Source organism: Lampetra planeri, chromosome 35, assembly GCF_965212315.1.
Source record: "Lampetra planeri chromosome 35, kcLamPlan1.2.h2, whole genome shotgun sequence".
Lineage (NCBI taxonomy): Eukaryota > Metazoa > Chordata > Hyperoartia > Petromyzontiformes > Petromyzontidae > Lampetra > Lampetra planeri.
Window position 1 is genome coordinate 5,443,604 of NC_136141.1, and position 26,948 is coordinate 5,470,551.

Consider the following 26,948-nt stretch of genomic DNA (forward strand, 5'->3'; position numbering starts at 1 on the left):
CGCACTCACTCACCACATTCACCCACCACATTCACACACACCACACTCACTCACCACATTCACACACACCACACTGACCACACTCACTACACCCCACCGCACTCACTCACCACATTCACCACCACATTCACACACACCACACTCACCTCACCACATTCACACACACCACACTGACCACACTCACTACACCCACGCACGCACTCACCACATTCACCCACGCACCACGCTCTCGCACACACTACACTCACCGCACTCATCTCACCACATTCACCCACTCACCACACTCACACACTGCACTCACTGCACTCACTCTCCACATTCACCCACACACCACGCTCTCACACACTACACCCACCGCACTCACTCACTCACTCACCACATTCACACACACCACACACACCACACTACACCCACCGCACTCACTCACCCACCACATTCACTCACACCACACCACCACACTACACCCACCGCATCACTCACTCACCACATTCACTCACACCACACTCACCACACTACACCCACCGCACCTCACTCACCCACCACATTCACTCACACCACACTCACCACACTACACCCACGCACGCACTCACTCACAACATTCACTCACACCACACTCACCACACTACACACACCGCACTCACTCACACCACCACATTCACCACACAGCCACCACTCACCACACTACACCCACCGCACTCACTCACTCACTCACCACATTCACTCACACCACACTCACCACACTACACCCACCGCACTCACTCACCCACCACATTCACTCACACCACACTCACCACACTACACCCACCGCACTCACTCACTCACCACATTCACTCACACCACACTCACCACACTACACCCACCGCACTCACTCACCCACCACATTCACTCACACCACACTCACCACACTACACCCACCGCACTCACTCACTCACACCATTCACTCACACCACACTCACCACACTACACCCACCGCACTCACTCACTCACCCACCACATTCCTCACACCACACTCACCACACTACACCGACCGCACTCTACTCACTCACTCACCACATTCACTCACACCACACTCACCACACTACACCCACCGCACTCACTCACCCACCACATTCACACACACCACACTCACCACACTACACCCACCGCACTCACCCACCACATTCACTCACACCACACTCACCACACTACACCCACCGCACTCACTCACTCACCACATTCACACACACCACACTCACCACACTACACCCACCGCACTCACTCACTCACCACATTCACACACACCACACTCACCACACTACACCCACCGCACTCTACTCACTCCACTCACCACATTCACACACACCACACTCACCACACTACACCCACCGCACTCACTCACCACCACATTCACTCACACCACACTCACCACACTACACCCACCGCACTCACTCACTCACCACATTCACTCACACCACACTCACCACACTACACCCACCGCGCTCACTCACCCACCACATTCACACACACCACACTCACCACACTACACCCACCGCACTCACCGACCACATTCACTCACACCACACTCACCACACTACACCCACCGCACTCACTCACTCACCACATTCACACACACCACACTCACCACACTACACCCACCGCACTCACTCACCACATTCACACACACCACACTCACCACACTACACCCACCGCACTCTACTCACTCACTCACCACATTCACACACACCAAACTCACCACACTACACCCACCGCACTCACCCACCACATTCACTCACACCACACTCACCACACTACACCCACCGCACTCACTCACCCACCACATTCACACACACCACACTCACCACACTACACCCACCGCACTCACTCACCACATTCACACACACCACACTCACCACACTACACCCACCGCACTCACTCACTCACAACATTCACCCACACCACATTCACCACGCTCACCACACTACACCCACCGCGCACACTCACCACATTCACACACACCACACTCACCACACTACACCCACCGCACTCACTCACTCACCACATTTACTCACACACACTGCACTCACCACCGCACCCACACCACACTCACCGCACTCACACACACTACACCCACCGCACTCACCACATTGACACACACCACACTCATCACCCCACACAAACCTGGGTTCGCGTGGCTTTGGTGCCAGAGCGGGTAGGGGAGGGGCTGGGGGAAGAGGTGGAGGAGGGGGGGGGGTCACTGCGCCCGATGAAGGCGTCGAGACGCGGGGGTCGCGGGCAGCGTGGGGGGTGCGAGGGGGTCTCGAGACGCGGGGCGGGAGGGAGGGAGCAGAGGGAGGGGGGTGATTTGGGGAGGGAGGTTTTGGGGGAGGGGGGCTGATGGGGGGTGGGGACTGATGGGGGAGGGGCTAATGGGGGAGGGGTCTGATGGGGGAGGTAGGGGCTGTGGGTGAGGGAGGGAGCTGATGGGGGAGGGAGGGAGGGGCTGATGGGGGAGGGGCTGTGGGGGAGGGAGCTGATGGGGGAGGGGCTGATGGGGGAGGGGCTATGGGGGAGGGGCTGATAGGGGAGGGGGTCGCCTTGGCCCGGGGGCGGGGCCATCTGTTGTCGAGGGAAGGGGCGGGGGCGGTGATGTAGGGGTCACGTGGTGTTGTGGTTCAGTGATGGTGATGTTCATGGTAATATTTTCAGAATCAATAATCTTTATTTATTCTGGAGAAATCCGGTGAGCTAATGAAGCTCTTCTTTACAAATGTTCAGTTTAGGGATGTTCTAGTGATGTGGTGTGGATGATGTGGTGTGGATGATGTGGTGATGTGGTGGTGGTCATCGTGATGGCGATGTGGTGATGGTGATGGAGTCGCCATAGTGATGTGGTGATGGTGAGGTGGTGATGATAGTGATATTATAGTAACAGTAATCGTGATATGGTGATGTGGTGATAGGAAAATCACAGTGCTGGTGATGTGGTGATAGTGATGGCGATGTTGATGTGGTGATGTGGTAATAGTGATTGTGATGTGGTGATAGTGATGGCGATGTGATGATGTGGTGATGTGATGATAGTGATGTGGTGATAGTAACAGTGATGGCGATGTTGATGTGGTGATGTGGTGATAATGATGGCGATGTGATGATGTGGTGATGGTGATGTTGATGATGATGTGCTGATGGTGATGGTGATGTGGTGATAGTGATGGCGATGTGATGATGTGGTGATGGGACGGTGTCAGTGGCGATGAGGTTGGGTGGGGGTGGAATTTGAGACGATTCCTCGCCGTGGGAGGGAACAGCTGGGGCGGGGGTCGCGGGGGGGAGGGGCGGGGCTCGCGGGGGAGGGGCGGGGCTCGCGGGGGAGGGGCGGGGCTCGCGGGTGAGGGGCGGGGCTCGCGGGGGAGGGGCGGGGCTCGCGGGGGAGGGGCGGGGCTCGCGGGGGAGGGGCTCGCGGACTCCCTGTCAGCTTCCACTGACAAAGGGAGCAGGTGTCGCGGGGAGGGTGGGACCTCCCCCCCCTTGCCCCCCCTCCCGTTGCCGCACGCGGGAGACACTTGATCCCCTCGCTCTACCCCCTCCCCCCCGCAGGAGGAGGCATGGTGGGGGGTGGGGGGTGGTGGTGGGGGGGCACCTAAATATATCGGCACGAGCCGCGCGCCCTCTTCAGTCGCGCTCGCGGCGTCAGCGAGGACTGACCGCGCTCCTTTACCCCGCCGTTACCCCTCAGTTACCCCTCCGGTAACCCCCGCCGTTATCCCGCGTTACCCCCACCGTTACCCCCCGTCGTTACCCCTCGGTTACCCCGCCGTTACCCCTCCGGTAAACCCCGTCGTTACCCCGCGTTACCCCGCGTTACCCCTCCGGTAACACCGGCCGTTATCCCGCGTTACGCGAGTCTCGCTTAGCTGGCTGCGAGGTGGGTGGGTGGGGGGGCGACGTGGGGGGGGGGGGGGTGAAGCGGCTCTCCTTGAGCCACCTCCGCGGGGGGCCTCACGTGGATTAAATTAATTACTCCCCCCCCCACGACAACCCCCCCCCCACGACAACCCCCCCCCCACCCCCCCTCCCCTCAGCGGCCGTCGCGCCCCCCCCCCCTCTCCCCCAACCCCGTCTCTCCTACCCCCCCCCGCGATGATGCTGTCTGCACGGGGGGTCCTGGCCCCCCACTCGGCCTCTCCGCGCTGCCAATCAAGCTGCTCGCGCTCCCCCAGGTGAGGCCCCTCCCCTCCCCCAGGTGAGCCCCTCCCCTCACTCACCTGCCCACGTGGGAGGGGAGATCGGGGTCCGTGGGGTGCGGAAATTAGCGGCCTCCTCGGGGTTCGTTCGTCGGTGTGTGTGTCCGTGTGTCTGTGTGTGTGTCCGCGTGTGTGCCCGTGTGTGTGTCGGTGTGTGTGTACGTGTGTCCGCGTGTGTGCCCGTGGTGTGTGTACGTCTGTGTGTGTACGTCTGTGTGTTCGTGTGTCCGTCCGTGTGTGTGTCCGTGTGTCCGTCCGTATGTGTGTCCGTGTGTGTGTCCGTCTGTATGTCCGTGTGTCCGTCCGTCTGTATGTCCGTGTGTGTGTACGTGTGTCCGTCCGTGTGTGTGTCCGCGTGTCCGTGTGTGTCCGCGTGTGTGGGGAGCGGTAGTGTAGCGGTTAGCGCGCTGCGCTACGAACCCGGTCGACCCGGGTTCGATTCCCGCTCACGGCCAACACAGTGGCGATTATCTTAACCGGTCCTGGGCTTCCCCTAGGTCGACTCAGCCTCAAATGAGTACCTGGTACGATGTGTAGACATCACCACTGGGGAGACAAAGGCGGTCGGCCGTGGTGCTGGCCACCCACCCCCTCCTGTACCGTTCCGGCCTTCATAGGTGCTCGCTAACAGCACTTGCCCCTACAGTATGTTAAGGCTATACGGGGGATGTTTGTCTTTGTGTTCCGTGTCCTAATATATTTGTGCCTATATCTCTATATACATTTGTCTTTGTGGGTCTTAATGTCTGTGTATGTCTGTGTCTGTCTGTGTGTGTTTATGTGCCCATCCATGTATGTCTCCTTTGGGGGGAGCGGTGGTGCAGCGGTTAGCGCGCTGCGCTACGAACCCGGCGGTCCCGAGTTTGATTCCCGCTGACTGCTACCACCAGTGACGATTATCGGAACTGGTGCCGGGCCTCCCCTAGGTCGACTCACCCCCAGCGTCAAATGAGTATCTGGTGCGGTGTGTAAACATCGCCACTAGGAAGACAAAGGCGGCCGGGCGTGGTGTTGGCCATCCCACCCCCTCGTGTGCCGTGCCGGTCTTTTTTGATGCTCGCTAACAGCACTTGCCCCAACAGTCTGTTCAGGCTATACGGGGGATCTTTGTCTTTGTACGTCTCCTTCCCTACACGCGATGTCCCGAGTCTTCTCGGCCACAGTTATGCCCCCCTTCTCTACGCTTGCGAAACGCGGACCACTCTGAAATAAGAACGTCTGCGTGGGTCTACGATCCAATCAGGCTGGAGTGTACGAGGAGCTCTCAGATCCTTGAGAGAGATCCAGAACGCCGTCTCATCGGTGAGCTCCTCCGGTAGGCGAGGCTTTGTTTGGCTGAGTCCACGGAGCCGGCGTGCACAGCCACCGCATGCCCAAGCAGCCTTTGCTTGGCCGGACAGAGGGGTCTAAAAACAGGCGCGGCACGGGCTAGAGAACAGATGGAGTGATGTGGTACAGGAGGATGTGGACCCGAGTGGACGACTTGCCGACGACTTGAACCAGCGGTGTGAACCTCCGTAGAGGAGGCTCGTGAAGGACGCTACTGCTACTGAGCAGTTGGAGGCAGTCGCCCTCCAGCAACAGCGGAGGGTGGAGGAGCGACGCTCACAACCAACGAGCGGAGCGCATGGGCGTGTAAAGCACAGCGAGGTGGCACAGTGGGGAGCACTGTGCTACCTTGGCCTCAATGTGCAACTAGCTTGGCACAAGAGCTGTGGTGACGTCGCTGTCACTTTGTGGTATATGCAAAATGTGCCAATAACACGTTCCTTCCGAGTGGGCAGGTAGGAACTTGGTTGGACAACGCATTCGTGCACGACAGACAGACAAATAATCCCTGGTGGGCAGTGTGGAAGCTGTTGTTCCTACCTGTATAAGTGTAGTGTTTCGTGTCGTGTATAGTGTAGTGTGTAGGTTAAACGTTGAGTTTTATAAGGGCACCACGGGGTGACCAGCCCCTCCCCACCCAGCCCCACTCCTCCCACCCCCCACCCAGCCCCTCCCCACCCTCCCCTCTCCACCCAGCCCCTCCCCACCCTCCCCTCTCCACCCAGCCCCACCCCTCCCACCCCTCCCCTCCCCATATGCACGACAGACAGACAAAAAATCCCCTGGTGGGCAGTGTGGAACCTGTTGTTCCTACCTGTAAAAGGAAAACTATAACAGGCGACGGTTCGGGCAACTGCCCTTCTTCATGGCGCTAAACTGTAACATGTCATACTCGTATCATCCAAACTCCACGAGAAGGGGGTGAGGAGGGATGGATGATGGGTGAAACCGGTTTGTTGGATTGTTGTGAAACAAACCGATGTCTAACCGCGTTGGGGTTCTCATCATCGTCACTGTTCCGCGTATTCACCCGGGACAGCCTCGCTGAGTCTCAAGACTCATTATTCAGGAGGGTCTTGGGAGGCGGCGGGGGGGGGGGGGGTGACAATTTCCCTGTCGAATTATTTGCCAAATCATTTGTAAATGCACTGCCGGAGAAAATAGTTGGCAAGTAACTCGTGTAATGTTTGACGCGTGGTAAATTGGCACCGTACAACGTCACGTGGGTGATGCACACGGCGCCTGGTTTCGTTGAAATTCCACCGCACGGTTAACCAGGGCGGCCTGCCGCGTTAGAGCCGCGGACCTCCACACAAGACGGGGCTCACTCACTCACTGCCCGCTGGGGCATGTCACACACGTGTTAGTATTCACGTGTGTGTTCACGTGTGTGTGTTCGCGTGTGTGTATACACGCGTGTGTGCATGTGTGTGGTGTACACGTGTGTGTGTTCACGTGTGTGTTTCCGGCATGGGGAGCGGTAATGCTGCGGTGAGCGCGCCGTGCTACGAACCCAGAGACCTGCGTTTGATTCCTGTTCACGACCAACACCAGTGATGATTATATGAACCGGGCCTGGGCCTCCCCTAGGTCGACTCCGCCTCAAATCAGTACCTGGTGCGGTGTGTAGTAAACATCGCCACACGAGGAGACACAGCACAGGCGTCGTCGTGCTGTCCATCCACCCGTCCGTGTGCCGTGCCAACATTCATCGGCGCTGCTCGCGAACGGCACTTGCTCCTACAGTCTTTGTCTTGTTCACGCGTGCGTTCACGCGTGCGTTCACGCGTGCGTTCACGCGTGCGTTCACGCGTGCGTTCACGCGTGCGTTCACGCGTGCGTTCAAGTGCGTTCACGCGTGCGTTCTTGTGTGAAACCGGTTTGTTGTCCAGCCGGTTACCGGTGATGAAACAAACCGATGTCTAACCGCGTTGGGGTTCTCATCATCGTCACTGTTCCGCGTATTCACCCGGGACAGCCTCGCTGAGTCTCAAGACTCCTTATGCAGGAGGGTCCTGGGGGGCGGCGGGGGGGGGGTGACAATTTTTCCTGCCAAATAATTTGTAAATGTACTCACTCACTCACTGCCCGCTGGGGAATGTCACACACGCGTGTGTTCACGCGTGTGTGTTCGCGTTGTGTGTTCACGTGAGTGTGTGTTCACGTGTGTGTTCGAGTGTGTTCACGCGTGTGTGTTCACGCGTGTGTGTTCACGCGTGTGTTCACGTGTGTGTGTTCACGTGTGTGTTCACGTGTGTGTGTTCACGTGTGTGTGTTCACGCGTGTGTGTTCACGCGTGTGTGTTCACGTGTGTGTGTTCACGCGTGGTGTGTGTTCACGTGTGTGTGTTCACGCGTGTGTGTTCACGCGTGTGTGTGTGTTCACGCGTGTGTGCTCACGCGTGTGTGTTCACGTGTGTGTGTTCACGCTAGTGTGTTCACGCATGTGTGTTCACACGCGTGTGTTCACAAATGTGTGTTCACGTGTGTGTGTTCACGTGTGTGTGTTCACGCGTATGTGTTCACGCATGTGTGTTCACACGCGTGTGTTCACAAATGTGTGTTCACGTGTGTGTGTTCACGCGTATGTGTTCACGCATGTGTGTTCACACGCGTGTGTTCACAAATGTGTGTTCACGCGTGTGTGTTCACGTGTGTGTGTTCACGCGTATGTGTTCACGCATGTCTTCACGCTAGTGTGTTCACAAGTGTGTGTTTCACGCGTGTGTTCTTGTGTGTTCACGTGCGTGTGTGTTCACGCGCGTGTGTGTTCACGTGCGTGTGTTCTTGTGTGTTCACGTGCGTGTGTGTTTACGTGCGTGTGTTCTTGTGTGTTCACGTGCGTGTGTGTTCACGTGCGTGTGTTCTTGTGTCACGCAGGGTGGGCTGGACCCGCCTGGCGCGGGCCCCGAGCCGATGGCCGCCCCCCTTCCTGCCCCCTCCACCGCCCCCCCAGAACGGCTTGGGGGGCGACTTCGCTCAACAGCTGGGGGGGGGCTCTGCGAACAGCCTCGCCCTCTACACGGCAGCCCCCCTCAATCACGGCAACTCCACGGCAGCCCCGACCTCCGCTCACCACGGACTCTCCGTCCCCGGCACGGCAACGGTGAGTGCGGTGTAACCATAGCGACCCACACGCGGGCGAGTAGCGTGCACATCGCCCCCCCAACTCACCACCCACCTCCGTCCCGTGCCCCCCACTACCCCCCTTCTGTGGCCCCTCCCCACTCCCAGCAGCAAACGGAGGATGAGTCGGCGCTGCCCCCGCCCCCCGCAGACGGTGGCGGCCCCCCCTCCCCCAAGGGGCAGCACAAGAGGCTCCACGTCTCCAACATCCCCTTCCGCTTCCGCGACCCCGACCTCCGGCAGATGTTCGGGGTGAGAAGCGGGGTGAGGGTGAGGGGGCAGGGGTGGCGGAGAGGCGAAGGGGGTGAAGGACATGTGTTCAGGGCTCTGACCTTTGCCCTGTGACCCCATGTTCTCCTCTCCCACCCCCCCACAGCAATTTGGGAAAATCCTGGATGTAGAGATCATCTTCAACGAGCGGGGGTCAAAGGTGAGCGGCATTCATTCCCCCTCGCATCCACAGCGGCTTGGCTACCACCAATCATCACCATCATCATCACGAGCATCATCATCGTCATCACCTTGACCCAGTGTCTATAGAGATCCTGATCTCAATAACTGCGCTGACCCTGAATCCCTGACCCTGGCGAGTGTGGTGACCTTGACCCCTGGGCGAGTGTGGTGACCTTGACCTCCAACCCCGGCAATTGACCCCCGGCCTCTGACCCTGGGCACCGCAGGGATTCGGCTTCGTGACGTTTGACAGCAGCGGAGAGGCGGAGCAGGCGCGGGAGAAGCTGCACGGGAGCGTGGTGGAGGGGAGGAAGATTGAGGTGAGTCCCCCACCCCCCCCACACAGGCCCCCCCACCCCCCCACACAGGCCCCCCCACAGGCCCCCCACACAGGCCCCCCACAGGCCCCCCCACTTCAGTGTCTCATCTGCCGGGTGGGGCTCGCTGGAGCCAGTGCTGGCGAATGACCAAAGTGTTTTAGGGGGCGAGGGTGTAGACTGAGGCCTTCACCAGGAGACATTTGTTGTTGAGCAGAGGTCACGTGAAGATGAGAGGGGATAGAGAGGCAGGAGAGTGCGTGGAGGGGAGTAGAGTGAGATGAGAGGGGAGAGGTAGGAAAGTGCGTGGAGGGGGAGTAGAGTGAGATGAGAGGGGAGATGCAGGAGAGTGCGTGGAGGGGAGTGGAGTGAGATGGGAGGGGAGAGGTAGGGGAGTGCGTGGAGGGGAGTAGAGTGAGATGAGAGGGGAGAGGTAGGAAAGTGCGTGGAGGGGAGTAGAGTGAGATGAGAGGGGAGAGGCAGGAGAGTGCGTGGAGGGGAGTGGAGCGAGATGGGAGGGGAGAGGTAGGGGAGTGCGTGGAGGGGAGTAGAGTGAGATGAGAGATGAGAGGCAGGAGAGTCGCCGTCCCTTGGAGGTGGAGATGCAGACACACCTGGGGCTGAGCGCCAGGTGTGAGGAGGTGAGAGGAGGTGAGAGGAGGTGTTACGAGATGGCTTTAGTCCTGTGTGAGCTCAGAGCGTGCGGGTTGTAGTTTTGGGTGTGAATGTGGCTATGGGTTGTAGCTGTGTTGAGCTAAGGCGGCTGTAATTGTTGGTGTGGCTCGTGGTTGTGGTTGTGGCTGTGGTTGTGGCTGTGGTTGCGGTTGTGGTTGTGGCTGTGGTTGTGACTGTGGTTGTGGCTGTGGTTCCTCTCCGTAAATAACGAGCGGACACCCCTCGTAACGACACTCTCGCGATCTCGCCTGGACGGCATACGAGGCATGTGCGCCATTGCAGCAGCACTCGTTCACCTACCGACGCACACTGACCACACGCAGCGTGGGCCGGTGGTGGTGTGGGGGGCAAGGCTGACGACAACTCGTGCACGCGACGACGCTGCGCCCGTGGGCGTTTGTCGCTGTTGACGAAGCAAGCCGCCTTCTTCATCCTCCTGGCCATGACCCCCCCTTCCCCGCGCCGCCGCCCACTTCAAGACAAACGCGTTACGCCACAACAGTGATCCGTTACACTGATTGTTGCCGGCCGCTTGGCGGTTTGGGGGGGGGGGGGCGATGGTGACCAGTCCTCACGACGGCTCATCAGCAGTGCGCGGCCTGGCGCTGCCGCGTGCCGGGGCCGTGAGTCGGAGTCCCCGCTGCTTTGCGATGTCCGTCCCTTGGTGTCGCGTCTGTCGACAGAGGGAGAGGCAAAGAGGGTCGGGATGATGCGCATGGAGAGTGGATTTGGTGAGTGTGTGGTGAGTGAGTGTGGTGAGTGTGTGTGGTGAGGAGTGTGGTTAGTGAGTGAGTGTGGTGAGTGAGTGAGTGTGGTGAGTGAGTGTGGTGAGTGAGTGAGGTGAGTGTGGTGAGGAGTGTGGTGAGGAGTGTGGTGAGTGTGGTGAGTGAGTGTGGTGAGGAGTGTGGTGAGTGAGTGTGGTGAGTGAGTGTGGTGAGTGAGTGTGGTGAGTGTGGTGAGTGTGGTGAGGAGTGTGGTGAGTGAGTGTGGTGAGTGAGTGTGGTGAGTGTGGTGAGTATGGTGAGTGTGGTGAGGAGTGTGGTGAGTGAGTGAGTATGGTGAGTATGGTGAGTGTGGTGAGTATGGTGAGTGTGGTGAGGAGTGTGGTGAGTAAGTGAGTGAGTATGGTGAGTGTGGTGAGGAGCGCTGTACCTGCTCACTGTACCTGCTAACGGGCAGCACGCGGCCTCTGCAATATTCATCGTGCGGCTTGAGCCTCCACCTGCTGCCCTGGGGAGGGGGGCGGGTGGGAGTTGTGGGGGGCCGGAGGGGGGGGGTGCGGGGGGGGTTGCAGGGGGAGGGGGGGCGGGTGGGAGTTGTGGGGGGCCGGAGGGGGGGGGTGCGGGGGGGGGTTGCAGGGGGAGGGGGGGCGGGTGGGAGTTGTGGGGGGCCGGAGGGGGGGGGGTGCGGGGGGGGGGGGGTTGCAGGGGGGGGGGTTGTGGGGGGCCGGAGGGGGGGGGGTTAATTTCCAGGTGCGCGTCACGTGATGCCACCTGCAGCTCCCCCCACCCCCGCGCCCCACCTTGACACTCACGCACGGGAGAGGCGAGGTAGGTGAACTGAGTGGGGTGTGAGCTGAGTGGGGTGTGCGGGTGAGCTGAGTGGGGTGTGCGGGTGAGCTGAGTGGGGTGTGCGGGTGAGCTGAGTGGGGTGTGCGGGTGAGCTGAGTGGGGTGTGCGGGTGAGCTGAGTGGGGTGTGCGGGTGACGCTGAGTGGGGTGTGCGGGTGAGCTGAGTGGGCTGTGCGGGTGACGCTGAGTGGGGTGTGCGGGTGACGCTGAGTGGGGTGTGCGGGTGAGCTGAGTGGGGTGTGCGGGTGACGCTGAGTGGGCTGTGCGGGTGACGCTGAGTGGGCTGTGCGGGTGACGCTGAGTGGGGTGTGCGGGTGACGCTGAGTGGGCTGTGCGGGTGACGCTGAGTGGGCTGTGCGGGTGACGCTGAGTGGGGTGTGCGGGTGACGCTGAGTGGGGTGTGCGGGTGACGCTGAGTGGGCTGTGCGGGTGACGCTGACTGGGGTGTGCGGGTGACGCTGAGTGGGGTGTGCGGGTGAGCTGAGTGGGGTGTGCGGGTGAGCTGAGTGGGGTGTGTGGGTGACGCTGAGTGGGGTGTGCGGGTGAGCTGAGTGGGGTGTGCGGGTGAGCTGAGTGGGGTGTGCGGGTGACGCTGAGTGGGCTGTGCGGGTGACGCTGAGTGGGCTGTGCGGGTGACGCTGAGTGGGCTGTGCGGGTGACGCTGAGTGGGGTGTGCGGGTGACGCTGAGTGGGCTGTGCGGGTGACGCTGAGTGGGGTGTGCGGGTGACGCTGAGTGGGGTGTGCGGGTGACGCTGAGTGGGCTGTGCGGGTGACGCTGAGTGGGGTGTGCGGGTGACGCTGAGTGGGGTGTGCGGGTGAGCTGAGTGGGGTGTGCGGGTGAGCTGAGTGGGGTGTGTGGGTGACGCTGAGTGGGGTGTGCGGGTGAGCTGAGTGGGGTGTGCGGGTGAGCTGAGTGGGGTGTGCGGGTGACGCTGAGTGGGCTGTGCGGGTGACGCTGAGTGGGCTGTGCGGGTGACGCTGAGTGGGCTGTGCGGGTGACGCTGAGTGGGGTGTGCGGGTGACGCTGAGTGGGGTGTGTGGGTGAGCTGAGTGGGGTGTGCGGGTGACGCTGAGTGGGCTGTGCGGGTGACGCTGAGTGGGGTGTGCGGGTGATGCTGAGTGGGGTGTGCGGGTGAGCTGAGTGGGGTGTGCGGGTGACGCTGAGTGGGGTGTGCGGGTGACGCTGAGTGGGGTGTGCGGGTGACGCTGAGTGGGGTGAGCTCAGTGGGGTGTGCGGGTGACGCTGAGTGGGGTGTGCGGGTGAGCTGAGTGGGGGAGCTCAGTGGGGTGTGCGGGTGACGCTGAGTGGGGTGTGCGGGTGAGCTGAGTGGGGTGAGCTCAGTGGGGTGTGCGGGTGACGCTGAGTGGGGTGTGCGGGTGACGCTGAGTGGGGTGTGCGGGTGACGCTGAGTGGGGTGAGCTCAGTGGGGTGTGCGGGTGACGCTGAGTGGGGTGTGCGGATGAGCTGAGTGGGGTGAGCTCAGTGGGGTGTGCGGGTGACGCTGAGGCCAAGCTGTTGTGCGTGCTGTGCCCTTGCTGTGTTAGACATGCTGTGGTCGTTGCGCTCTAAGCCGTATTGTGTTTGATTGTGCTATGCCGGGCGTTCTGTGTTAGCTGTGCTGTTGTTGGTAGCCGTGCTGTGTGTTGAGTGTACTATGCCAGACGTGATGTGTGAGTTGCCGTGCTGTGTGTTGAGTGTGCTATGCTAGGCGTGCTGTGTGAGTAGCCGTGCTGTGTGTTGAGTGTGCTATGCTAGGCGTGCTGTGTGAGTAGCCGTGCTGTGTGTTGAGTGTGCTATGCTAGGCGTGCTGTGTGAGTTGCCGTGCTGTGTGTTGAGTGTGCTATGCTAGGCGTGCTGTGTGAGTAGCCGTGCTGTGTGTTGAGTGTGCTATGCTAGGCGTGCTGTGTGAGTTGCCGTGCTGTGTGTTGAGTGTGCTATGCTAGGCGTGCTGTGTGAGTTGCCGTGCTGTGTGTTGAGTGTGCTATGCCAGACGTGATGTGCTAGGCGTGCTGTGTGAGTATCCGTGTTGAATGTGCGATGCCAGGCGTGCCGGGCTGTGATTGGTTCTGACAGGTGGTGCTGAAGCTGCTGCTGCTGCTGCTACAGGAGGCGCCATCACTGGTCCCGTCTATCCCCGAGGGCGCCTGTCCGTCTCCCGGGCCCCCGGGGCCCCCTCTCGGGCCCCCTAGGGAGTAGGGACCCCCCCCCAGCCCGTGCCATCACATGTTTGTGTAACGTGATTTGCATGTTGATGCCTGGCTTGTTTGTGTTCACAAAGAGGTTGTTGGTGGTGGTGGTGGTGTTACACGGCTCACTGTCTCGAGGATGTTGATGAGGTTGGTGGTGGTGGTGGTATTGGTGGTGGTGAGAATAATAATTTAACCCCGACCGGCCAAACCGCTTGCCCCCCTAACCCGGACCCCACTCCCATCTCCAAACCTCCGGGTCAACTTCTCTCCATAGTTCATGGCGATGATGATCATGATGAGCATTGCGTATAATCGAGTCTTGTTTGGGTCAGGCCACGTCATGATCCGAATAAATGCGTGTCGTCAAGACCCTCCGCCACCCGACGCAGCCAAACAAATCCAATGACTCACGGCGCACGGATGCGTTCATCGCGCACGCAGCTCGCCCAAAGGTGGCCCTCCACTAGTGGGAGAGAGAGAGGGGAGTCCTTGGCCTACTCTTCCGCACGGGCTGCGGTGAGTCGGGTGGGGTGGAGGGGGAAGGGTTCAGAAGATTGCTCCACACTATGAGACATCCTTTACCAGTGGAAAAATATAGTGATAGGTTTTTACCCTTTGAACTGGTACAAAAACTGACACCTTTATACAAGGCATCATGTTTGCAATAACCACAACACAAGCAGTCAAAATGCAAACAAAAAGAAACAACTCTGATGATGATAATGATATGCATTGTCATTATCATCATCAGAGTTGTTTCTTTTTGTTTGCATAATGATATGCATTGTCATTATCATCATCAGAGTTGTTTATTTTTGTTTGCATTTTGACTGCTTGTGTTGTGGTTATTGCAAACATGATGCCTTGTATAAAGGTGTCAGTTTTTGTACCAGTTGAAAGGGTAAAAACCTATTACTAAAGATTGCTCCAGTGCCGTGCCGGGAGATCGAGTCGCTCCAGCGCGCTCATGAGCGGCACGCTGCTGGAGCAGCCGAATTCGTTTCTGCTGTAAAAGGGGTCAACAGAGCACGTTTATTGCCCGAGGCATTTATGCACGTGCGGCGAACCGGTTCGAACCGGTTTTTCGCAACGCGCAGCGTTAACAAGAACCCGAGCATGGTCCCGACGGACGATCGCGTGGCCTCGTGCGACGTTGGCGAGTGATGATGACGGTCGTAGCGGGACCGGACCGTACGGCGAAGTTCAAGAGAATGCTGCAGTCAGGGCCCCCCCCCTCCCCCCCGGTCTCCTCTTCAAGGGAGTTCCTGGACTCGAACTGTGACCTGGGCTGGGTGCACTTCGAGGCTATCGCGTGAAGCGTGGAAGGCGAAGTTCTGGCAAGAGGTGGAGGAGGATGATGATGATGATGAGTAGGAGCAGCAGTCCCCCCCCCTAACCCCGCGGTGCCGCATGCCGAGGCCTCCACACCGCCCCCCTCCCCTCGCCCCCTCCGCCCACCCCCGCCCCCACCCCCTTGCGCGCATGTGCACGCGCACGCACGCGCACGCACGTGGCCCGTGCACGAATTTGCTCTCCCCTCCTCCGGTTGATGTTGGGACCCCCTCCTCGGGAGCTTGAGCCACGGCGGTGTGGGAGGGGCATGGAGGCAATGCCACACGCACGACCACCCACCCACCCCACCCCCTGACGACTCGTCTCACCTGTCCCCCCCCCTCCCTCCTCTCCCCCACCCGCTCCGCAGGTAAACAACGCCACAGCGCGGGTGATGACGAATAAGAAGGCCGTGGCGTCGTTAAGCAACGGTGAGGGAGGGCTCCATGAGCGGCTGCGACCTTTTCTCACCTGGCGAGCGGTCGGCCACCCGACGAATGTCTCAACGGGTTCCGGGCCTCCCCCTAGGTCGACTCGGCCTTAAATGAGCATTCGGTGCAGTGTGGAAAAATCAACGTTGGGGAGACAAAGGCGGTCCGGCGTGGTGCTAACCACAGCGCCTCTTTTTGTGTGCCGTGCCGGCCTTTATAGGTGCTCACTAACAGCACTTGCCCCGACAGTCCGTTCAGGCTACAGGGGGATCTTTGTCTTTGTATGCCTTGATTAGTGATCTAAGTCGACCCATAGCACGTGTGTCTGTCCCTTGCCCTGCCAGAAAGCCTTCCACACTTCAAAGTGCACCTCGCAGCCTCGGATGTTGTAGTTGCGTGTGTGTGTTCACATGGAAAGATCCCCCCCCCCCTCCTCTCCCCCATTAGGGTGTGGAGTTGTCAGAACCACTCCCGGCCGCCTTTGTCTCTCCTGCGTTTATCCTTACCGCGGATCTAGGGGAGGCCAGAACCAGTTCAGTTATTCGCTGTTATTGGTCGTTATCGGTCATTGAACTCGGGTCACCGGATTCGTAGCGCTACACTACCGCTCCCCATAGACACACACGGACAGACAACACAGACAAAGATCTCCCGTATAGCCTGAACAGACTGTTGGGGCAAGTGCTGTTAGCGAGCACCTCTGAAGGCCGCCAACGGCGCACGAGGGGGTGGGTGGCCAGCACCACGCCTGGCCGCCTTTGTCTCCCCAGTGGCGATGCTTAAACACCGCTCCAGGTATTAATTGTAGGCCGAGTGGACCTAGGGGAGGCCCAGAACCGGTTCAAATAATTGTGACTCGTGTTGGCCGTGAGCGGGAATTGAAATCGGGACGCCGGGTTCATAGTGCAGCGCAGTGCTAACCGCGACACTGCCGCTCCCGTAACAGGCACACAAACACGGATACACAGACAAGCACAAACACAACAACAACAACCGCCATTCACCACTAAGTGGCGGTGACGTTACCACGACGCTTGTGCCAGGCTATGTGCACGTTGAGGCCACGTGAAGTGTCGAACGCCCGCTGGCAGGAGGTCACGGGGCAGACCCAGATGCCACGGGTCGACTGACTGAGACGACTGACCGATGCACCTACCTGTGCCCCCTACTGTGCCAACTTGCTGTGCTTTAGCCACCCGGTGCTCCGCAGGAACACACACACACAGACAAGCACAAACACAGTACTCATTGGTTTTTTTCGGTAAAGTAACGTATGTAGAAATAAAATAAAATTTAACCAAATTAAAATAAATCACGACGTTTCGAACGCAACAAAAGCGATCATCATCAGGTGGAAATGGGGTAAAACACACAGCGAGGGAACACACAGGGGGACATCAAGCACACAGCCCACACAGAGAGAATGGTAAACTGCACGGAAGCAAACAACAACAACAACAACAAGATGGGAGACGAGAACTCAACAAACCTTAGAAACACAATGTGATGCAAAACCAGTCGGCCAACAACACAGTCAGACACGAACCTGGTTGACCACGTATTTCAAAAGACTGCTAAATGTCGTGTTCAACTTCTGGGCTGAACATACCAACGTAGATTTCTAACATACGTGACTTTACCGAAAAGACCAATGAGTACGGTAATTTCTGCAGTCACGAAAGCTTAATTCCTATGTTAAGCACAAACACACACACACAGGAGCACACACACAGGAGCACACACCAGAGGTGGGACAAAGTCATTGTTATGCAAGTCCAAGTCGAGTCGCAAGTCATCAAATTCATGACTCGAGTCTGACTCGAGTCCAAGTCACATGACTCGAGTCCACACCTCTGGCACACACACACAGACACAGGAACACACACACAGGAGTACACAGACACAACACAGTCGCCCCCCCCAACTTCCTCCTTGCTGGCTGCACGGAGAGATGCTGCGGCGCCATCTGTGCTGCACTCTCAATAATGAATACGCGAGTGAGTGAATAATGAATGAGTGAGTATATATGTGAATGAGTGAGTGAGAGAATGATCGCTTCTGGGATTAAGCCACATCATTCGCCATCATCACACATCTCGAACCATCTCTTCCCCCACATCACCATGCCTGTCACCACCGCCACCATCACCCATATCAATACCACCATCACCCCCCGACCACCCACCATCACCCATCACGAATTCCCATCACCCATCACCGATCTCTGATGGTAGCAATGTCCCGGGATGTCCCGGGACTCCGCCACTTGTCAGGGCACTCAGCGTGCGACCGACGCTGTCAGAACCGGGTTCTCTCATTCGAGATGCTGGTGTCTCTTGCAGGTGGGAGTGAGTAAGTGTGTGAGTGTGTGAGTGTGTTAGTGAGTATGTGAGTGTGTGAGTATGTGAGTGAGTGTGTACGTGTGTCTGTGAGTGTGTGAGTATGTGAGTGAGTATGTGAGTGTGTGAGTGTGTGAGTGAGTGTGTGAGTGTGTCTGTGAGTGTGTGAGTGAGTGTGTAAGTGTGTGTGCGAGTAAGTGTGTGAGTATGTGAGTGTGTGAGTGAGTGTGTGAGTGAGTGTGTAAGTGTGTATGTGAGTGTGTGAGCGTGTGTTTGTAGGTGACTGTGTGAGTGAATGTGTGTTTGTAGGTGAGTGAGTGTGTGAGTGAGTGTGTGAGTGAATGTGTGAGTGAGTGTGTAAGTGTGTAAGTGTGTATGTGAGTATGTGAGTGAGTGTGTGAGTGTGTAAGTGTGTGAGTGTGTAAGTGTGTATGCGAGTATGTGAGTGTGTGAGTGAGTGTGTGAGTGAGTGTGTGAGTGTGTGAGTGAGTGTGTAAGTGTGTGTGTGAGTATGTCAGTGTGTGAGTGTGTGAGTGAGTGTGTGAGTGAGTGAGTGTGTGAGTGAGTGTGTGTGTGTGTGTTTGTAGGTGAGTGGGTGTGTGAGTGAGTGTGTGAGTGAATGTGGGAGTGAGTGTGTAAGTGTGTATGTGAGTATGTGAGTGAGTATGTGAGTGAGTGTGTGAGTGTGTGAGTATGTGAGTGAGTGTGTGAGTGAGTGAGTGTGTGTTTGTAGGTGAGTGAGTGTGTGAGAGTGTAAGTGAGTGTGTGTTTATAGGGGAGTGTGTGAGTGTGTAAGTGTGTATGTGAGTGAGTGTGTGAGTGAGAGTGTCAGTGAACGTGGACTGCCGCTTCAGAACGAATAGGCTCCACAGCCGCAATCCCACGTTTCCACGTCCACCAATGCTGATCACCAACACCACTCGTGTGGTCACTGCCACCCACCCCGTGCCCCCCCCTCCCCTGTGCCCCCCCCCCACACCCGCCCAGGATGGAAAGGGAACCCTGTGGTGAGCGCGGTGTACGCGCCAGAGATCTACGCCGGTGAGTGAACTCTCACTCACGCCGCGGGCCGCAGGGCATCGCTTCAGCCGGACCGGCCACCGACGCTGAATATTTGTCGCAGCGCATCACGTCGACATCAGCACTGGGGAGACAAAGGCGGCCGGGTTCGGCCGTTGTCCCGGCCATCGTAGGCGCCGCTGCTCGCTGACAGCACTTGTCCCGACGGCTTGCGCGGTCTACACAGGAGGTCTTTATTTGTTGTGTGCTCTGCCCCGTACCCCCTCCCCCCCCCCCCCACAGTGGCGGGCATCCCTTTCCCCGCGGCCGCCGCCGCCGTTCCGGCCGCTGTCCCGGCCACAGCCGCGGCCGCCGCGGCCGCAGCGGCCGCCGCGTTCCGGGGAAACCACGCGAGGGGCAGGGCCCGGGCCGTGTTCAGCGCCCTCCGTGTGCCGCCCCCCACCATGCCCGCATACGGGGGGTGAGCCGGCGTCTTCTCCGGCTCCGTCATGGGTCATGGGGTCAAGGCCTGTTCATCTCACAGAGGGTTGTGGGGTCACCACCTATGAACCCCTTGAGCGGGGTCGCAGCTTCCCGTCGAGTCTCCGTGTCCGAATCACCGCTCGCGGCCAACACCGGTGGCGATTAACTGAACCGGTGCTGGGCCTCTCCTAGGTCGACTCAGCCTTAAATTAGTACTTGGTACATCGTCACCAGGGAGACAAAGGCGGCCGGGCGTGGTGCTGGCCACCCACTCCCTCGTGTGCCGTGCCAGCCTTCATAGGTGCTCGCTAACAGCACTTGCCCCTACAATCTGTTAAGGCTATACGGGGGTCTTTGTCTTCGCGTGTGTAAATGTCTGTGTGTGTGTTTGTGTGTAAATGTCTGTGTGTGTGTCTGTTTATAAATGCATGTGTGTGTGTAAATGTCTGTGTGTCTGTGTGTAAATGTCTGTGTGTGTGTGTGTAAATATCTGTTTGTGTGTGTGTAAATGTCTGTGTGTCTGTGTGTAAATGTCTGTGTGTGTGTCTGTGTGTGTGTGTGTGTGTAAAGGTCTGTGTGTGTCTGTGTGTGTGTCTGTCTGTGTGTCTGTCTGTGTGTAAATGTCTGTGTGTGTCTGTGTGTGTGTCTGGGTGTAAATGTCTGTGTGTGTAAATGTCTGTGTGTGTTTCTGTGTAAATGTCTGTGTGTGTAAATGTCTGTGTGTCTGTGTGAAAATGTCTGTGTGTTTGTGTGTAAATGTCTGCGTGCGTGTGTCTGTCTGCAGAGTGGTCTACCAGGATGGGTTCTACGCTGCCGACCTCTACGTGAGTCCTGGTGGCATCGCACCGTTCTCTCCGGCTCCGCTGCCCCCTGCCCTCTATCCATGCTGCCCCTGCCCTCTATCCATGCTGCCCCTGCCCTCTATCCATGCTGCCCCCTGCCCTCTATCCATGCTGCCCCCTGCCCTCTATCCATGCTGCCCCTACCCTATATCCATGCTGCCCCTACCCTCTATCCATGCTGCCCCCTGCCCTCTATCCATGCTGCCCCCTGCCCTCTATCCATGCTGCCCCTGCCCTCTATCCATGCTGCCCCTACCCTCTATCCATGCTGCCCCCTGCCCTCTATCCATGCTGCCCCCTGCCCTCTATCCATGCTGCCCCTACCCTCTATCCATGCTGCCCCCTGCCCTCTATCCATGCTGCCCCTGCCCTCTATCCATGCTGCCCCTGCCCTCTATCCATGCTGCCCCCTGCCCTCTATCCATGCTGCCCCTGCCCTCTATCCATGCTGCCCCTACCCTCTATCCATGCTGCCCCCTGCCCTCTATCCATGCTGCCCCCTGCCCTCTATCCATGCTGCCCCTACCCTCTATCCATGCTGCCCCCTGCCCTCTATCCATGCTGCCCTCTATCCATGCTGCCCCTACCCTCTATCCATGCTGCCCCCTGCCCTCTGTCCATGCTGACCCCTGCCCTCTATCCATGCTGACACTGCCCCCCCTCCGTGTGCCCCCCCCCCACCCAGGGTGGCTATGCCACGTACCGCTACGCAGCCCCTGCCACGACCGCCTACAGCGACAGGTGAGAAGGTGTGGCTCAGGTGCGGTCGCGTTCGCACGCTCCGTGACCCCACGTAACAATGGCAATATAATCACTGGAATAATTCATGATGTATTACGATTGCGACGATTGATTACAATGAATAACATTGCATTTAATACCCGTTTGTGATCGAATAATAAATTGATACTGTGTGTGGTGCGTGTGGATTGTGCAGTGCGTGTGGTTTATGTGGTGTGTGTGGTGTTTGCTGTGTGTGGCGCGTGCATGTGGTGTGTGTATGTGCTGTGTGTGGTGTGTATGTGTACTGTGTGTGGTGCTTGTTGTGGTGTATATGTGTACTGTGTGTGTGTGCTGTGTGTGGTGTGTATGTGTACTGTGTGTGTGTGCTGTGTGTGGTGTGTATGTGTACTGTGTGTGTGTGCTGTGTGTGGTGTGTACTGTGTGCTGTGTGTGGTGCTTGTTGTGGTGTGTATGTGTACTGTGTGTGTGTGCTGTGTGTTGTGCTGTGTGTGTGTGCTGTGTGTGGTGTGTATGTGTACTGTGTGTGGTGTGTGTTGTGCTGTGTGTGTGTGCTGTGTGTGGTATGTATGTGTGCTGTGTGTGGTGCTTGTGTGTGTGTGTGTGTGCTGTGTGTGGTGTGTGTTGTGCTGAGTGTCAAAGATGCTGCTCCCAATTCCCGTTTTGTTCAATTGTTCACCTTAAATGAGTACCTGGTATGGTGTCTAAACATCAGCACTAGGGAGACAAAGGCGGCCGGGTGTGGTGCTAGCCACCCCCCACCCCCTCGTGTGCTGTGCCGGTCTTCATAGGTGCTCGCGAACAGCACTTGCCCCTCGAGTCTGTTAAAGCTACACGGGGGATCTTTGTCTGTGTTGCGTGTCGCCGTAGCTACGGACGCGTGTTCGCCCCGGCGGAGGCGTTCCATCCGGCGCTGGGCCCCGCCGCCACCTACGGGGTCAGCACCGTGGTGAGTGACCCCAGGAGCACACGCGTGACCTCAGTGACGCGCGTGACCTCAGTGACGCGCGCGTGACCTCAGTGACACCCCACGCACAGCAGCAATCAAGAAAACACAGCTGCCACTCGCCGCTCAGTGATGGCGTTGGCACCACGGCGCTCGTGTCATCCTCGGTTGCACTTTGAGGCCACGTGAAGTGTTGAAGGCCCATACTCTTAGTTTTTCGGTAAAGTCACGTAGGTAAAAAAATGAAATTAAAATGAATATAAATAAATAATCAAAATTACGACGTTTCACTTCATACAGCAAATCTGGCTGTGACGGTCCCACCTGATGACGGAGACTTGTGTTGCCTCCGAAACGTCGTGATTTTTTTTTTTTTTTATTAATTTTAATTTCATTTTTTTTACCTACGTGACTTTACCGAATGAATCCTTGCAGTCACGAAAGCTTCAAATCTAGAATGTTAAAGGCCCGTTGGCAGGATGTCACGTGACAGAGCCATGTGCCACGGGTTGACTGACTGAGATGGCTGACTGTGCTCCCCACTCTGCCAACTCTATGTGCTTTAGCTGCCCGGCGCTCTGCTCGTTGTTGTGAGCGTCGCTCCCCATCGTTCGTGGACGCAACACAAACCACAAACACACCCCGCGCACGAACCACGTGTGGCAGTCACGCTGATCCGCAACGGTGACGGCTGCTCCCAGCTGCACTTTGCCTGGACCCTGCGCTCCAATCTGCCCCACAACCGTGTCCCCTGACCTCGGACTCCCCCCCCCCCCCCTCCTGTGTGCCCCTCCCCCTTCTCCCCCCCCCCCCCCCCCGTGTGTCCGCGTCGCAGGCGAGCCTGTACCGTGGAGCCTACAGCCGCTTCACGCCCTACTGACCCCGTGGGGGGGGGGGGCACTCTCCCTCAACATCACCCCAGCCCCCACCCCCAACTCCCCCTTCTCTGGGGAGCAGCCATAGCAATACACCGCCCCCCCCCCCCCCCCAGCACCTCGATGGGATGGAGGACGTTCCCATGACGGGGTCAAATCCGGGAATAATCTTTCAACGTTGGGACTGAAAGTGAAGGCCACGAGGAGGGGGGAGGCGGTGCCCCCACCTCCCCCCCCCCCACCTCTTCCAGCTCCGTCCTTCACGTGATGAACACGTGACCGGATTTTAATATTTAATTAATTGGGGCGACATCGTCATCCACCACGGCGGGGGTCACGGGGTCAGCACCGTGGTGGGGCGGGCGGGGGGTCAAGAGAAGCAGCAGCAGCAGCAAGAGGAGCAGCAGCAGCAGCAGCTGCAGCAACAGCAGCGACACCAACACCGCAGCAGCAGCTGCAGCAGCTGCGGTGTTGGTCCCCTCGGCCACCCCTTCACACCGAGGGGGTGGATTTGGGAGCCCCCCTGCCTGGCCTCTCTCTCTCTCTCTGCGGGTGGCAGCACCATCCACCCGTCAATCACGACCTCGCCCCCCCCCCCACTCCCCACACTTCTTCTTTGCTGGCGCCGCATGCCGCTAATTAACTCGGGGCCGCTAAGGCATCTGTGCCATTAATTGGCTTCTCAGCCTCCTGATTAAATTAGTGTCCAGCCTTGCCACTGGTGGGTGAGCCGCCGGAGGGGGAGGGGGGAGGGGGGTGGTCGGGGTCTAAACTGCCGGCACTTGGAAGGGTCCCACTTCCATTTACACACGGAGTTCACTGAGCACAAGCATCTTGAGTTGCGCCAGGTTATTTATTAGCAGAGATTCGGGGAAAGAGACGATCGCTATGATGACGACGACGACGACGACGCGAGGAGGGAACTCCAGAGTGGAGCAGTGGGAGGGTTAGACCTGGGGTGGTGAGTGGGGTGAGTGTTTCAGTAAACGCGGGCTGCTGCTGCTGTCGGTTTGAAGACTTTCCGAAGCTGCTCTTCCACATCCCCACCACGGAGTCGGGCGCGCACGCGGCTGACGCCGGACAGACTTCACCGGATCGCGACGCCGACGCTGCTGCTGCTGCTGCTGCTCCGTGCTGACGAAGAGGGAACGAGGGACGTGGGAGAAAGCGGGGAACCCGATGGACAGACGGGAGCAATGAAGGATCTGCAATGTAAAGGAGGAGGATTCTGCGGCACGGGCAAGCGACGTGTCTCCAGCTGGGGCGTGGGTGGGAGGGGGTCCAGATGGGACGGTGTCTGGCGACGTCTACCCACGTGTAGCCCCGTGGCGCCAAGTGACTGGGGATGAAAATAAGGGCCCCCCCAAGGTTCCCTGTGCCCCCCCTGCCCCCCCCCATTATCCATAACCCCCCCCCCCACCGTCCGTCTCGACGCAGCATTATGCAATGGCCGTGTGTGGCAGGGCCCACACGCGTATTATTCTCGATGCTTCCAGCCGCGCTGACGTTTCGCGTCGATGCCAAAGCGCGGGGCCTGTGCGTTTTTGTAATTCTCCCGCGACCCCCACCCACCCCCCCCCCCCCGGACTCTCCTATAGAAGCACAGCCATGAAGCGGAGTGAGGGGGCTGTAGCCCCCCCCCCCCCCGCGTACGGAGCCCCCTCCCCCCCGCCCCCCACGTTTTCTGTGTTTGGGCTGCAGGCGCCGTCTCCGTCACGCGCGACGCGACCGCGCCATGGACACGGCAACAATGCAGCAGTGCAATAGCAGTGCAACAGCAGCACCACACAGCAGCGCACGGCAACACGTTTTGTCATTTTGGCCAAAACTATTTGGAGCACGACGACCCGGGCACACAATGGCCGACACCTCTTTCGAATAGCGTCGCCGGGTTGCCGCGCGAGTGACGGGGACGGCGTGGTCACCCCCCGCGGTGTTAATGCTGCCACGCAGCGGTGTTTACCAGGGCCGCCTGTCGAGGTCCAACCGCGAAACTCCACGAGAGGTGAACGCGCTACCGCTTGGCCCGTCTCACCGGCCACGGTGACCCATCGTCAGGGTGTACTTGAGCCTGACAGCATTGGCGTGTAACGGATCATCGACATCGCGAACTATGCACCCCGTGGAGCTGAGTTCGATTCCTGGACACGGCCCACATCAGTGGGGAGAGATGTCTAAGCCAGTCCTGCCATCTTTCAAGCCGCACAGCCCAGCGTGCTGAAGGGATGGTCAAAAAACGACCACTCGCGCCGTCACCCGTAACCAAGACGAACGGTGTGGAGAGGGCCTTTCCTGGAGGGGCTCCCACCCTGGTTCCCGTGACCCGTCGACTCAATTCCACCCCCGCTCCCAGTGGGAACGCGAGCAGAGATTAACACAGGAAACGTGTGGAGAAGGGCTACGGGTCCCCCACCCCCCCCAAACGAACCCCCCCCCCCCTCCTCCCCGTGTACTATAGCCCATACCCCACATACCCCGTGTGTAACCACGTGTGATAAACCCCCGAAACGACTTCGCGTCGATGTAGCCGGTTCACCGCAGGTATTATATCACTACCGGTGTCTGCGTGGTATTTGTATCATACCACCACAGGCACCGACGTGGCTACCGGTAACATACCACTCCAGGTACTACGCAGATACCATCACACACCCACCCACGCACCCACCCACGCACGCACCCACGCGTACGCACCCACGCACCCACCCACGCGTACGCACCCACGCACCCACCCACGCACCCACGCGTACGCACCCACCCACGCACGCACCCATGCGTACGCACCCACCCACGCACCCCCGCACCCACCCACGCACCCACCTACGCACCCACCCACGCACCCACCTACGCACCCACGCACGCACCCATGCACCCACGCACGCACGCACAGTCCACGAGGGGGCGCTGGTGCTTGCCCCGTTGCGGTGAGCGCGCCCGGTGCGGTGCCCGGGCTGACACGGAGTGGGCCATCGCCCAGCGGCCACGCTGGATCACCGCGCGGCTCCATTGGCACCGCCAAAGTTTCCCCACTCCCGGTGGTGGCAACCGCGTGGCAGTGTCCGGCATTTAGCAGAATATGCAATGGCCTAGGGCTCCAAATAGCTCGAGGCGGCCATGGAATCACGTAACAAGAATACACAAGCAGGCGTTACAGCTCTGATGCATATCCGCCCACCGCCCCCCCCCCCCGTAAAGGCATATAAAAAGCTTTGCTTACGCATCCCATCAGCTGCACGGACTGCTCAACTGGGAGCGCCTAATTTCAGATCTCTGGACGGGTTTTGACAGGTATCGTCTCATCGGCGGTCCGGCTTACATGAATCAATGCTGGCGAACTGCCCAGATGTTTATAGGCAAGGGCCCTCTCTGTTAGATAGGAGTCCTAGTTCGACACAACACTAGACTGTATAGTACATAAAACGCAACACATTTGTCAGTAACCCTGTGTGGCCTTAGAAGGGGGAAAAATATCATGGACGACGTTTCGGGTAATGACCCTTGTAGCACATACCACGAAATGAACAAAGGCGCTCTATGAATATAAGACAAGATCAGAGTTGTTTACTAAAACACGAGTGACAAAATAATCAAGCGGACGAATCGCAATCTGAAAGGCAATGAAGCCCGACTCTGCTGATGAGAAGATGATTGTTGAAACCCTTCCAGAGTTAAATTTCGATTTAAAGCTTTCGTGACTGCAGGGATTCATCTTCTTGGTTCTTTCGGTAAAGTCACGTAGAAGGGAAATAATAAAAGAATAAAAATAAAACATAATAAAATATTATGTTTTATTTTTATTATTTTATTATTTCCCTTCTACGTGACTTTACCGAAAGAACCAGGAAGAACCTTCCAGAGTTGTGTTTGGCGTGAGCCCAGAATGGATGCTGTTGCTATCGTGCACTCCCAGAAGGCAGTGTGGCTGATGGGATAAACATGTTTTACGTGGAGGGACAGATGTGTGAACGGGACGTGCGGTCCGATCTTTTATTTCGTGGGAGCTGCGTTCCGAGGTCGTGGGTCACGTTCCCATCGTGTCGACCCATCGACTGGACCTCCCGGTCAGAGGTCAGTCTC

The 26,948-nt window shown here is 58.4% G+C and overlaps 1 protein-coding gene across 1 annotated transcript; it reads left to right on the forward strand.

Moving 5' to 3' along the window:
• The first annotated feature begins 4,119 nt into the window (after positions 1–4,119).
• LOC144730206 (RNA binding protein fox-1 homolog 3-like) lies at positions 4,120–23,184 on the forward strand. The gene is given in 14 exon segments (XM_078610822.1): positions 4,120–4,141; positions 4,144–4,199; positions 8,432–8,476; positions 8,478–8,657; positions 8,786–8,929; positions 9,054–9,107; positions 9,358–9,450; positions 15,586–15,646; positions 18,973–19,026; positions 19,288–19,465; positions 20,252–20,291; positions 20,995–21,050; positions 21,921–21,999; positions 22,832–23,184. Coding segments are annotated over 14 exon segments (1,107 nt in total). The 3' UTR covers positions 22,877–23,184.
• The last annotated feature ends 3,764 nt before the right edge of the window (positions 23,185–26,948 follow it).